The sequence below is a fragment of the Crinia signifera genome, chromosome 6, assembly GCF_055691185.1.
Source record: "Crinia signifera chromosome 6, ASM5569118v1, whole genome shotgun sequence".
In the NCBI taxonomy this organism is placed as follows: Eukaryota; Metazoa; Chordata; class Amphibia; order Anura; family Myobatrachidae; genus Crinia; species Crinia signifera.
The window spans coordinates 273990787-274003286 of NC_139222.1; the positions used below are offsets into that span (position 1 = coordinate 273990787).

A 12500-nucleotide genomic window follows, 5' to 3' on the forward strand; every position below is an offset into this window, starting at 1 on the left:
GCGATGTTCCCCATATCAACCAAAGAGACTTCTAATTTTGTAAATATATCTTGGCGCTAGTGCTTGGTTATGTGCCAGTTTTCCCCAGTGTATCTGAATCATAGTAGCGCGTCTGTGTGAGTTAATGTGTGTGTGCCGCTGGAGGAGTTATTGGGGAATTTGTGCATGTGCGGCAGCCAAAAAAAAAAGTTCAACGTCCTGTATTAAATTCTACATGCTGTATATTCTTATGTGTGGGTTTTTTTTTTGTTTGTTTTAGTACTGAGGGTCGTTCTTCTGTTACGGAGAAGGTGCCAGACTCTATCACAAAATGGCAAGGATCTGCGTTCTGCTTGTCCGATAAGGGAGGTTTCGGCATGACCAAATATGCTGCTAACTATACCACTTTCCTGCCCTTCTTCATGGAACTAACTCTGCCATATTCCATCGTCCGCGGAGAGACCTTAATTCTTCCTGGCATTGTGCGCAACTACCTGGATCAATGCGTCAAGGTGAATAATGGGTTCTGATGCCACCACGTTTGTGGTGGTCTGGCGCAAACAAATGTTTCATTGGCTATGGCTGAGTGTCCAGCAACAATTTATCCATTTTGTTTTGCTGTCATAATTATCTGGTCAACTGGAAAACTGAATATAGATTTGTGTGGAAAGTTCTCGAAAGAGCTTAATTTTATCAGTAGATGGATGGAATCGTCATTCATACCTGCAATGTCTTCCGTGTGCATAGAGCACACCAGTTGGTTGGACTAAAAATGTGGTCCTGCATGGAAGCAAATGACAATCAGCAATTTGCTCAAAAACATTCAGTCAAATTATTTAACTCAAAACGATTCAACTACAGGACCTTGTATGAGTGACTGTGTCCGTGTCCCGATTTTGGGAGCAAATGACTGAATGACAAATTAAATTTGCTCCCATCCAGTTCCAGATATTTATTCCATCCTGGATGAAAGTTGGTCTAATGAATGACCAGCATAAGTCACAATATGACGTGACAAGAACACACTTGGAGACTCATTTGATCTGTGACTCTTGCCTATAAAATGCTGGTTTCCCACTGCAGACCCGTTTTAAGTACTGGTATTTTTAAACGGTATTAGCATTCTGCAGCAGATTACCGTTTTAAATACCGTTTAAGTACCATTCCCATTGCAGGTAAAAGTTTTTAATCCCCTTGTGTCCCCTTGTACCTGTCCTGCCCCCCCTCCCCCCTTACCTGCCAGCTGGTACCCTCGGTCCCCCCCGCCCTGGTACCTTGCTCCTTCTCCCCCCTGCCCTGGTACCTTGCTCCCCCTCCCCCCCCCCCCCCCCCCCCCCCCCCCCTCCCTGCCCAGGTACCTTGCTCTGGGGCAGTGCAGTAGGCAGCGAGTCGGCAGGTCCCCCACTGATGCAGACAGCAGGGGCACTGGGGATCCAGGCAGGTCCATGCTCAGGAGGAGGAAGGTCCATTAGGAGATTGTCATTTCATCGGCGGTGGTCCCTGCCATGAATGGGAAATAGCGGAGCCGCTCATTTAATACGCGCATATTTAATGAGCGGCTCATTAGATATGCGCATATTTAATGTGCGGCTCCCCTATTTCCCATTTGCGGCAGGGACCCCCGCCGATGAAATGAGAATCTCCTAATGGACCTTCCTCTGCTTCCTCCTCCTACACTACTTCCCCCTCCTCCAGGACAGGTACCAGGGGAGGGGGAAGTAGTGTGGGATGTTAAATACCGTTTAAGAGGCATTCCCACTGCCTCAAAAACGGTATTTTACCGTGTAGGACTCTGCTTTTGAAACTGGTTGAAATACCGGTTAACTTTAACCGGTATTTCAACTCTGGCGCTTTCCCACTGCAGCCTTAAATGGTAAATTGCGCTGAAAAATCTGCAATTTACCGTTTTAGACCTGCAGTGGGAAAGCAGCATTAGACTGAGGGCCAGATCTATAAAGCTTCAAACTGTCATGTTACAGGCTGTATTTGAAAAATAACAGTTGGGGGCTGGTTTATTACTCTCCAATTTATCGCTTTTTGAAGCTTGATACATCTCGACATGAGTCTGTATACAAAGCATAATAATAATAATAATAATAATAATAATAATTTTAGTATTTGTTTCCTAGCACGGCGCCCGTGATTTTGATTGTATCCATCGGGTCGGAAAAATCGTGTCAATCGCATGCGATCGACCCGATTTTTACATTGGAATCAATGTAAAATGGTCCCTGAGACCCGATTTTTACATTGATTTCAATGTTAAAAGCCCTAAAACCCCCCATTTTAATGCCAACCCCCCCCTCATGTTTGAAATGCCCCCCCCCCCCCATTGTTAACGCCACCCCACTATTGACGCCAACCCGAAGCGTGGCGAGCGCAGCGGTACGCGTCCTCCGACCTTTTTATACCCCCACTATCCACGTCGACGTGGAGTTGATTTTATAAAGTGTGGCGAGCCACCGAGCCCGAAGCGTAGCGAGCCCCGCATAACTTCACAGGTATACGCGTCCCCTCGCGGGGTCCCCACGCCGACGTGGATAGTAGGGGTATGAAAAGGTCGGAGGACGCGTACCGCCGCCCCTTGCGGGCTCGCTGCGCTCGCCACGCTTTGGGTTGGCGTCAATAGCGGGGTGGCGTTAATAATGACGGGGACATTAAACATACTTGACAACTATATTCAATGTGAAATTGGCCATATTGGCCCATTTCACATTGTCACCTATGTAAAATCGCGTTGATCGCATCGCGGGCCATTATAATCAACCCGATTTTAACTTGAAATTTTTTTTAACATTGAAGTCTATGGAAAAATTGCGTTGATCGCGTCGGTCGCAACGCGGCCCCTTATTAAGGGCCGCGGTGGACGCGATCAACGCGATTTTTCTTTCACCGGCAAATTTTTTTTTTTTTTTTACTGCGGATGTTCTCTGATGGTTGGTCAAGTTCCTCTGTGCTGGTCAAACATGTCAGGCTCTACCATTGGGCAGCTTTAGGCAGGCTGCCCTAGAGCAACGGGTCTGGGGAGGGGGGAATGCAACATGGAGGTTTCCCTATTGCTAATTTTAGGATGTCTGAGAGAGACCTCTGGAACTTGTAATTTCAATTGAGGGACTGACCATGGATAGTGGTGGCAGGGTAGTGTGTGTGTGGTGCTTGTGTGTGTGTGTGTGTGTGTGGTGCTTCTGTTCTGTGACCATGTCCCCTCTACTTACTGGCCAAAGCTTGGTCCTCGGCTACTGCACTCCCTGGTGGGCTCTTCATACCCCCAGATTGGTCTACAGTCTTCTCTCCATGGTCTAATGCATGGGTTCTCAAACTTCGTCCTCAGCACCCCACACAGTTCATGTTTTCCAGGTCACCTATGGATTTTTTAAATGTGGCCATTGATCTACAGCACTGCAACCTGAAAATGTGTCCTGTGTGGGGTCCTGAGGACCTAGTTTGAGAACCACTGATCTAATGTATTCCAGAAACTCTATTAAACATGCTATTATTATGACAAGTAGATGTTACTTTTGGCCTTTTCCTGCTGTATGTGAGTTCTGTTTTGACTTGCTGTCCTTTGATTAGGTCCAAGTGACCATGGAACCGTCCAACGCATTTAATGCGGTACTTAAGAGCGGAGAGCAGGATGCCTGTATTTGCTCTAATGAAAGAGCCATCTATACCTGGGAAGTTCAAGCGAACCACATAGGTATGCACAAGGACACGGTGGATGTGAGGGGGGGGGGGGGATTTAAAAAAAAAATGATAGAGTAAAAATCCACAAAACTTTTACTAGATAAAAGCTGCTCAAATACCTTGACAATAGCACTAAACCACTTGCCAGCACATTGCATCCTTCGTTTCCACCGTGAGGACGAGCTGAGTGCGGTACCAGCCATATTTAATATGTATTATGTTTTTTTTTTAATTAATGGTGCAATGAAAAACAGCTGGTATAATAGGTATATACAATCGTGCTCATAAGTTTACATACCCTAGCAGAAGTTGTGATTTTCTGGCCATTTAAGAATATGAATGATAACTCACAAACTTTTCGCTCACTCATGGTTAGGGGTTGGGTGAAGCCATTTATTGTCACACAACTGTGTTTACTCTTATTTAAATCCTAATGACAACAGAAACTACCCAAATGACCCTGATCAAAAGTTTACATACCCCAGTTCTTAATACTGTGTATTTCCCCCTTTAACATCAATGACCGCTTGAAGTCTTTTGTGGTAGTTGTGGATGAGGCTCTTTATTTTCTCAGATGGTAAAGCTGCCCGTTCTTCTTGGCAAAAAGCCTCCAGTTCCTGTAAATTCTTGGGCTGTCTGGCATGAATTGCAGGTTGGAGATCTCCCCAGAGTGGCTCAATGATATTGAGGTCAGGAGACGGAGATGGCCACTCCAGAACCTTCAGTTTATTCTGCAGTAGCCAATGACAGGTCAACTTGGCCTAGCGTTTTGGATCATTGTCATAACATCCAAGTACGTCCCATACGCAGCTTCATCAGGCCAAAATCTCCATGGTATGTCAACTTGTGAGTTATCATTCATATTCCCTGACAAATGGCCAGAAAATAACACCTTTTGTTAGGGTATGTAAACTTATGAGTACAACTGTAAACGCATCAAACCGTTTTGGTAACCTACCCCTGATGAAGTCCAGATGTGACTAAATGCATTTGGTGTGGCTTCCAGCATAGACGCTTGTCCTTAATCCAGGATTGATCGGCGGTATGTGTAAGGCCGGTCCCAACCTCTGCTCATCTTCTCGGTGGACTCATTGTACTTTTCTCCTTTTTTATATTTATTTTTCGTAAAAATAAATAAAAATAATATTTATATATTTTTTTTTCCCCTTATTTTCATGGTTCGTATTAACCTCTGCCATCATTCTCTCTTCCCCACAGGAGAGATCAGTTTCACAGTGTCTGCTAAGACCACGCACATTGGTCAGACCTGCGATGGTCCTAATGACTCCACTCAGCCTCCCCGCAAGGACACAGTTGTGCAGACCGTTATTGTGGAGGTGAGACCTTGGTTGGAGTGTGTGTGTGTGTATGTGTGTGTGTGTGTCGTATCGGGTATATTGGGGTTCCCAATATGGCTGCAACACTCGTGATTTGTCTTTATGGCCACAATATAGACACAAAGTAGACGGCGCTAATGGACACACTATACTCTCAATTTGATTAAAAATCCTACAAAAATTACATGTATAAAACACTCAAATTAAATGCATTTAATTTGAGTGTTTTATACATGTAATTTTTGTTTTATTTGGTCTCACCGGCCGGTGTTCTTTTTAGAGTATCAAAATTGTTATAATAAATACATATTTTTTTTTAAATCAAATTGAGAGTATAGTGTGTCCATTAGCGCCGTCTACTTTGTGTCTATTTTTTTTCTGTTTACAAGAAGGGTTGAGTATCCCTTCTAGACGGCAGCAAGGACCACTATCTGGCTTCCTGCGCTTGGTTATATATTCTTTATGGCAACAGTTTGACCTGACCTATGAAAGAAGGATGTCTTCTACCTATTACACTATTGTGGAATACATGTTTAGGTACTTGTGTATTATCACGGCGCCCATCGCATCACATACCACTAATTAAGGTATGCGATGCCATGCGATGGGACCTGATTTCAGCCTTTCCCCAGGCTGAGTATACAATTTTTATATCGCGATGCCATTACCCATCAGGGTGGGTATACAATTAAAAATCGAGTCTGGGGGGGGGCATTTAACATAGGAATCAGGCATCTGGGTGCCTGTACAATTAAAAACCGGGTCCAATCACATCGCATGCGATGCGATTTTTGGTCGTACAATGCCCTGCGATGAAAATCGTGGGTGCCGTGAAAATACAAAAGTACCATATATACTCGAGTATAAGCCTACTTTTTCAGACCATTTTTTTATGCTGAAAAAGCCCCCCCTCAGTTTATACTCGAGTGAGGGTCCCACTTGAGTCAATAAGTTTTCCCAGTTTTTTGTTGTAAAATTAGGTGCCTCGGCTTGTATTCGGATCGACTTATACTCGAGTATATACGGTACCCATGTTTACAAACTATGAATAGTCAAATCATTATTAGCAACGTGTGTGTGGCGGGAGTGAGGAGGAGGAGAAGGAGGAGGGGAAAGGGAAAGGGTCAGTCCTGATTCCCAATGTTCTAGATGTAAATATCTGCAACTGGCTTTATTTCTGTTGTGGCAACATGCAAACTGGTGTACTGCAGGTTGTCAGCAGACTTAAGCCATCAGTGTATGAAAGTGCAGCTCCAAGGGTGGGTTGTTCCGACCACTTGCGGTACGTTACGCCTCTCATTGAGCCAATTCTAATTGTATATAACACATGCGATTTAGTTCCGCAAAGAGCGGCTCTCCTGGTGAAAGTCACTTTCTGTGATGTGCTCGGGTGGCTGAGTTCTGGGTCTATGATCCAGGAGTTCCTCTGAGCCTGCGCAGAGTAGCCCAGATTACCGCAGGGCATACGGAGAGTGATCAAACTCTGATCCATCCAACAGCACTGCGGAAAGCAGCAGACCGGCTTCTGTAAGGTAGTGCCAGCTACAGCTGGCATTATCCTCCCCACCGGAGCCCCAGCTTTGGAACTTCAGAAATGTGGTAATGCATTTCTGGCTCAGTACATCCAATCCCATCCCAAGGGGCCGATTTATCACCATCTACATCTGTGGATTCAGATGTGCTGTCATAGTATCGGCAACATTTGCCACCATTGACATTGCTGCCACTGGCATCCCCCTGCCCATCGTTATGACCCCCACCACTGATCATACTGTTCGGCTCCTGCGGGGCTGCTGGTCTTCGAGGCTACCTCCTTTTGTGACCCCCCCCCCCCCGTTACAATACAGTGAGCTGGTGCTTTACAGCATCACTTTACTGCACCAGGGATCACTGAGTAGAAAGGATCCCCAAAGACTGGCAGGCCTCACCTAACACCAATCACCGGACTCCGGGGAGGGAATTTTATTTTAGAAGCATGAGAATTGTGATCTGCCTACTAACACATAATGTGAATTAAACGGTTTGGAACATCAGCCCTTTACCACATTCCAGTGATTCTAAAATAATGTAAAAAAGGTGCAAAAACATTATTATAGTAAAAATGGTAATAAATGGATCCCTAAAGGGGTGTACACCTGGGCCCTTATGAATTTCACAGCTTTGCGTGTCAATCAGAATAGCCTCCATGGTGTATTAAATGAGAAAGAATCAAAGCACTGGGGAGAGGGAGTAGGATAGATTAAAGGAGTAAGTAAGAGAAACAAGTATGCAATACCAAATAAAATAATAAAAACGGCTTCAATGTTTAAGCTCTTTTGTGACCTTGTGGCAAAGTCTTTTGGCAAGTGTTAGAGACCAAAAAGGTGCAGGATGAGTGCTAACTAGCCCTTGCTAAAGTATCGTGTCAGGATGCGGCGTCTTCTCCACGCCGGGGATCCCGTGCGGCTACTTCCGGTTGTGGCACTCGTACTTCCGGTGACGGTCCTGCACTTGGTCTGTCTTGCGGCGTTTGGCTTAGCTGTATGTCTTGCTCCAACGCGTTTCGTGCTTGAAGCACTTAATCCATGATTACCCCCTCAAATAATTCTTGGTGCAAAAAACAGCAATTCTCTGTTAACCCTTAGCCTCCATGGTGTGATTGCCTTGCTATTCGATCGGGATTGAATCGCAAGGCAAGCTAGTTCGATTTGGACTGTAAAATACAGATCTGTACTACTATATAGTCTCGCCTGCAGTCTATTTTTCTATTCGATTTTTGATGTCGCTTCCGGATCGAATCAAATGCATTCAAATTCCTATATAAACAAAATCGAATAGAAAAGTACACCACTTTGAACCGTATGTACAGGGCATAGGTCTTTGGGGGAAATTTTAATAGGATGAGAGATTTGGTAAGAAATCCCCCCCCCCCCCCCCTTTTTTTTTTTTTTTTTTTTTTTTTTTTTTTAAAGCGGCAATCATTTACACTTCAAAATCAAACCTGGTTTTGCAGTGTAAATGATTGCCGCTTTAAAAAAAACAAAAAAAAACCTGGAGATTTCTTAACACATCTCTCACTTTCTGAATTTCTCTGCCTATGAAATTTCCACCTTTTGGCCCTTATTCTGGTTGGTGCGGTCAGAGCCGCACACGGGGCTCCGACCGCACAAACCAAGGGCCGCCCACCCGACGGATCGCCACGGCCGTCCGTACACGGACGGCTGGCGATCCGCACAAAAATGGTGGAGGCGTACGCCTCCACCATGGTGGGAGCTGCCCCCTGCATTCGATGGTCGTCGACCATCGAAGGCAGGGCCGCACGCCGCGGCAGCTCCCGCAAGCTGAGACCACACGGACAATCGTCCGTGTGGTAGCTTGTATGGGGGCTGAAAGCTGACATCCGGCGACGTCAGCTTTCCGCCCCCATGTCATGGTAATGAGGGCGTCATGCCCTCATTACCATGCATACGCCCCGCGTTTGCATGGGAACGCCCATGAAACGCGGGGCGTACACATAGGGAAATGAGGGGATGAAGCCCCTCACGCCCCTATCCGCCCCCTTTGCGGCGGACGAAATCCGTCTGCGGCGAAGGGGGCTGCACATGCGCAGAATGACCTCTGCGCATGTGCAGACCACAAACATCGGCGGTACGGCCGCACGCGGGCCGTACCGTGCCGATCTGAATAAGGGCCTTTGTGTGGCTTATTCCTGTAACATGAATTGTAAGTAGGCTGCAGTGCCATCTACTGGTCACAAGGTATATAGCCAGGACATTCCTCCTTCGGAACCAAAGTGCACTCTATAAACCACAGCAGAATGGGTGCATTTATAATGTGTGCGTGGCGTACAAAGCCACCCCCCCCTCCCCCATGAGTCCAGGAGGCTCATCTTGCATACCCTACACCAGGGGTGGCCAAACCAGTCTTCAAGCTCTGACAGGGGTGGTGTAGTTGGGACTTTTTTTACATTCTAAATATCTGACCGATCACTGATTGGATGACAGCGATTGTCAATCCATCAGCGGGACAGCAGTGCCGGCGGCTCTGATCAGAGGATTGTCCCCTGTTGGTGTATGGCCCCTCTAGGGGAATGTTTATCAAAGCTGGGAGAAAGAAAGTGGAGGGAGAGAGAGATTTCATAACTCTCCCTCCTCTCTCAATATTCCCATTCATTTTAATGGGGTTCCTACTGTCGCACAATAGCGGGAAATTTGTTAGAAATGGGAAAGGGTCTAAACTTTTTATTCCTGGTATAATCCATTATTCAAGATGTCTAAATATCAGGGCTCAGATTTTAATTGGTTCAATCAGTGCACAAGAAGTCTCTCTCTAAACTGGAATAGGTGTAAAGTATTGTACACTTGTCCTCGCTATAGGATAACTGATATTTCTTTCTCTCTCCTACTTCCAGCCTGAAGGAATCCGAAGAGAACATACTATGAGCACTTTAGTACATGTGCAAAGTAAGTGAAAAAGTAGCGTTAATATTCACTTTTCTCATCAGAAATAACTCCTTTTCTAAATCTTTTATGTGCTGGATTACCAACTAGGCATACTATATGGGGCCCGGGGACAACTTTATTTAACAGTTTCTTATATAGCGCAGACATATTCCGCAGCGCTGTACAGAGAATATTTGAACATTCACATCAGTCCCTGCTCCAGAGGAGCTTACAATCTATATTCCCTACCACATGTACACGCTCACACAGACATTCTAGGGTTAATTTTGTTGGAAGCAAATTAACCTATCTGTATATTTTTGGATTGTGGGAGGAAACCGGAGTACCCGGTGGAAACCCACGCAAGTACGGGGAGAATATACAAACTCCGCACAGTTAGAGCCATGGTGGGGATCGAACCCATGACCTCAGCGCTGTGAGGCGGTAATGCTAACTCTTACACCATCCGTGCTTCTGTGCTGCCCCCACATATGAAAATATTTATTTGATCTCCATAAAGAATAACCATCAAGCTTTCTTACAATGGTTTTCCAAAATATAGATGCATTGAATCAAATCTAGAAACAAAACTTTGTTAAAGACTCTCTATAGATGACCAGATGTTGTTTTATTTATTAATATAAAGCATTGTGAATGTTTTGTGTCCTAAAATTGACTTATTCAAATTTATAAAGCTCATTAGGAGATCCTTTTGTCTGGGGGAGGCGGCTGAGAATTCAAGTGCCATTGGTCCTCACGGGGTTTATTCTGGCACTGATCTATACTTTTTGTTTTCCTTCCATGTTTTACAGACTCAAACTCTGACATCCCTCTCAAGATAGCTCTACCAGAGAACGTGGTGCCTGACTCTCCCTCTGCTTCTGTTACTGTTGCCGGTGAGTGACTTCCTGTAAAACCCTTATTGTTTCACGGTTCTCCTTCCCACCCACCCTCCGGTCTCCGACTATGTTGACTTCTTGTGTGTTTCTTTCTTACAGGTGACATGCTTGCTCTGTCACTGAGAAACCTCCAGGATCTAGTCAAGAAGCCGTATGGTTGCGCCGAACAGAGTCTTGCACGGGGTGCTCCCATCCCAGCTGTGCTGGATTACCTCAACACCACAAAGCAGCTAACGGACGAGATCCTCCAGCAGGCAAAGGGTTACATGTCTGAGGGTGAGCTGCAGGGCCATGTCAGGTGCTAGTAGTCTACTCACAAACTCACTCCTAACATAACACAAAGGAATGGATAAACTAAAACTCTGGAGATAAATATTAAAAAAATTAAAATAAATAAAAGGTACTGTACTTGTGTAATAGCACGGCGCCCAGTGCTACAAGTAAGGGGGAATGGCATGGTACGGAGTACCCTTAAGAAATATGTTGCAGTACCATTAACCCCTGTCAATTCTTTTTTTATGTCTAATTATAACGCATCCACGTTTTCTAGTCCCTGCTGCGGCCTGCCCACCCAGCCTTATGATTGGTGCTGTATGCAGCTAACGGCTGCTGCTGATTTCGCCTGTCACGCTGACAGGCATCAGCAGCGCCGACAGCATGAAGAGCAGGCGCCACAATTGTGTAAGCACAAGCTGCCCCGCTCTCCCGCCAACCCGCCCCCAGCCATCCCTATTTCCCATTCACTGTCCCCTGGTGCCGCTGCCTTTTAGAGCCAATCCCCCGCCTCGCTGGCAGCTGTACCGAAGCAACAAATCAGGGAGTCAGGAGATAGCAGCAATATCCCGACCAGAGGCTCCCTGACCCGGCAGCAGCAGCGACTGTCATGCCCAGCACCAGTGGTATGGTGACCTATGTAGGCTATGTTGTTGAAGCCAAGCCACTATTGTCATGTGTCCACTGCTCTAGCTTTGTGTGACCACACCCCTTCATGACAGTCACGCCCATTTTGGAGTAGGCTAATAGTACCACCAAGAAAAAAATTCTACTTGCACCACTGACGGCGCCCGTTACTTAGTTAGTGTAGCGTCCCTGTCAGAATCAGCGTAGTGTTCGCGTGGCCAGCGTAGTTAGCATAGTCAGTCAGAAGTAGCGTCGTGTTCCCGTGGCTGCTTAGCGTAGTTAGCGTCCCTGTCAAATTTGGCGAAGTGTTCTCGCGGCCAGCGTAGTTAGTGTCCCTGTACTGTTTCTGCAGCCAGCGTACTGTTTCTGCAGCCAGCGTAGTCAGCTTCCCTGTCGGATAGTGTTCCCTGTCTCAGATGTATGATATGGCAGGTGTGAATGTGTTTCTGAAACACCCCCACTATCCACGCCAGCCCGAAGTGTGGTGAGCTCACGCGTTACACGTCCTACCAACCTGTTCATACCCCCACTATCCATGTTGGCGTGGATTTGATTTTATAAAGTGTGGCGAGGGGGCACGGAATACATGTAAAGTAATCCGCATGCCCTCGCCATGCTTCGGGCTCGGTGGCTCACTGCGCTCGCCACACTTTATATAATCGACTCCATGCCGGTGTGGATAGTGGGGGGTATGAACAGGTTGGGAGGACTCGTAACGCGTCCCCTCGCGGGGCTCGCTGCTATCGCGACCCTTCGGGCTGGCGTGGATAGTGGTATAACTTTGCGCACCGCACGGAGCCGGGGGACAGCGGCAGACAGGGAGATGGAAGCCTCCCTGTCTGCGCTGGAGTCTGTGTGGGGGGTAGGAGTCTCCCGGGGACATAGGCAGCACAAGCTCCCCCCGGGAGAGCTGGCAGGGGCACTGTGTACGCTGACTACGCTAGGCAGCCGTTGGCCTATGCTGAAAACCTAGCATATCCGGGCGCCATGATATTCCACAAGTACCAAAAGAACAGTGTGACAATGTCAGTGGCTGTGCGCAGCCTAATGGAGCAACACTTGGATTGCGCTATAGTGGCCGCCACCATGCAGACTACGTTAGTTCCCCCCTAAAGAGGTGAGGAGCAGAGTTGTCCTTCTTATTATATAGGACAATCATTCTCCTGAAGCAGCCGTGCTAGACTATAATATTAATACTGTATTGTCTGTCTGTCTCTTCTCTTCCAGCATATTATCGCCAGCTGTCCTATGCCTATGGTTCCGCCTATAATCTATTCCGG

General features: G+C 46.6%; 1 protein-coding gene across 3 annotated transcripts in view; it reads left to right on the forward strand.

The window, feature by feature from the left end:
* Nucleotides 1–12500, forward strand: part of LOC146009361 (ovostatin-like) — a 63345-nt gene that overhangs the window by 32537 nt on the left and 18308 nt on the right. For all 3 annotated transcript variants that reach the window (XM_083149656.1, XM_083149657.1, XM_083149658.1), the window contains exons 19-25: nt 260–491; nt 3553–3676; nt 4882–5000; nt 9391–9442; nt 10234–10317; nt 10420–10596; nt 12448–12500. The exon at nt 12448–12500 is cut by the window's right edge and continues 26 nt beyond it. In XM_083149656.1, the coding sequence (XP_083005782.1) occupies nt 260–491; nt 3553–3676; nt 4882–5000; nt 9391–9442; nt 10234–10317; nt 10420–10596; nt 12448–12500 (841 nt within the window). The remainder of the gene's footprint in view (nt 1–259; nt 492–3552; nt 3677–4881; nt 5001–9390; nt 9443–10233; nt 10318–10419; nt 10597–12447) is intronic.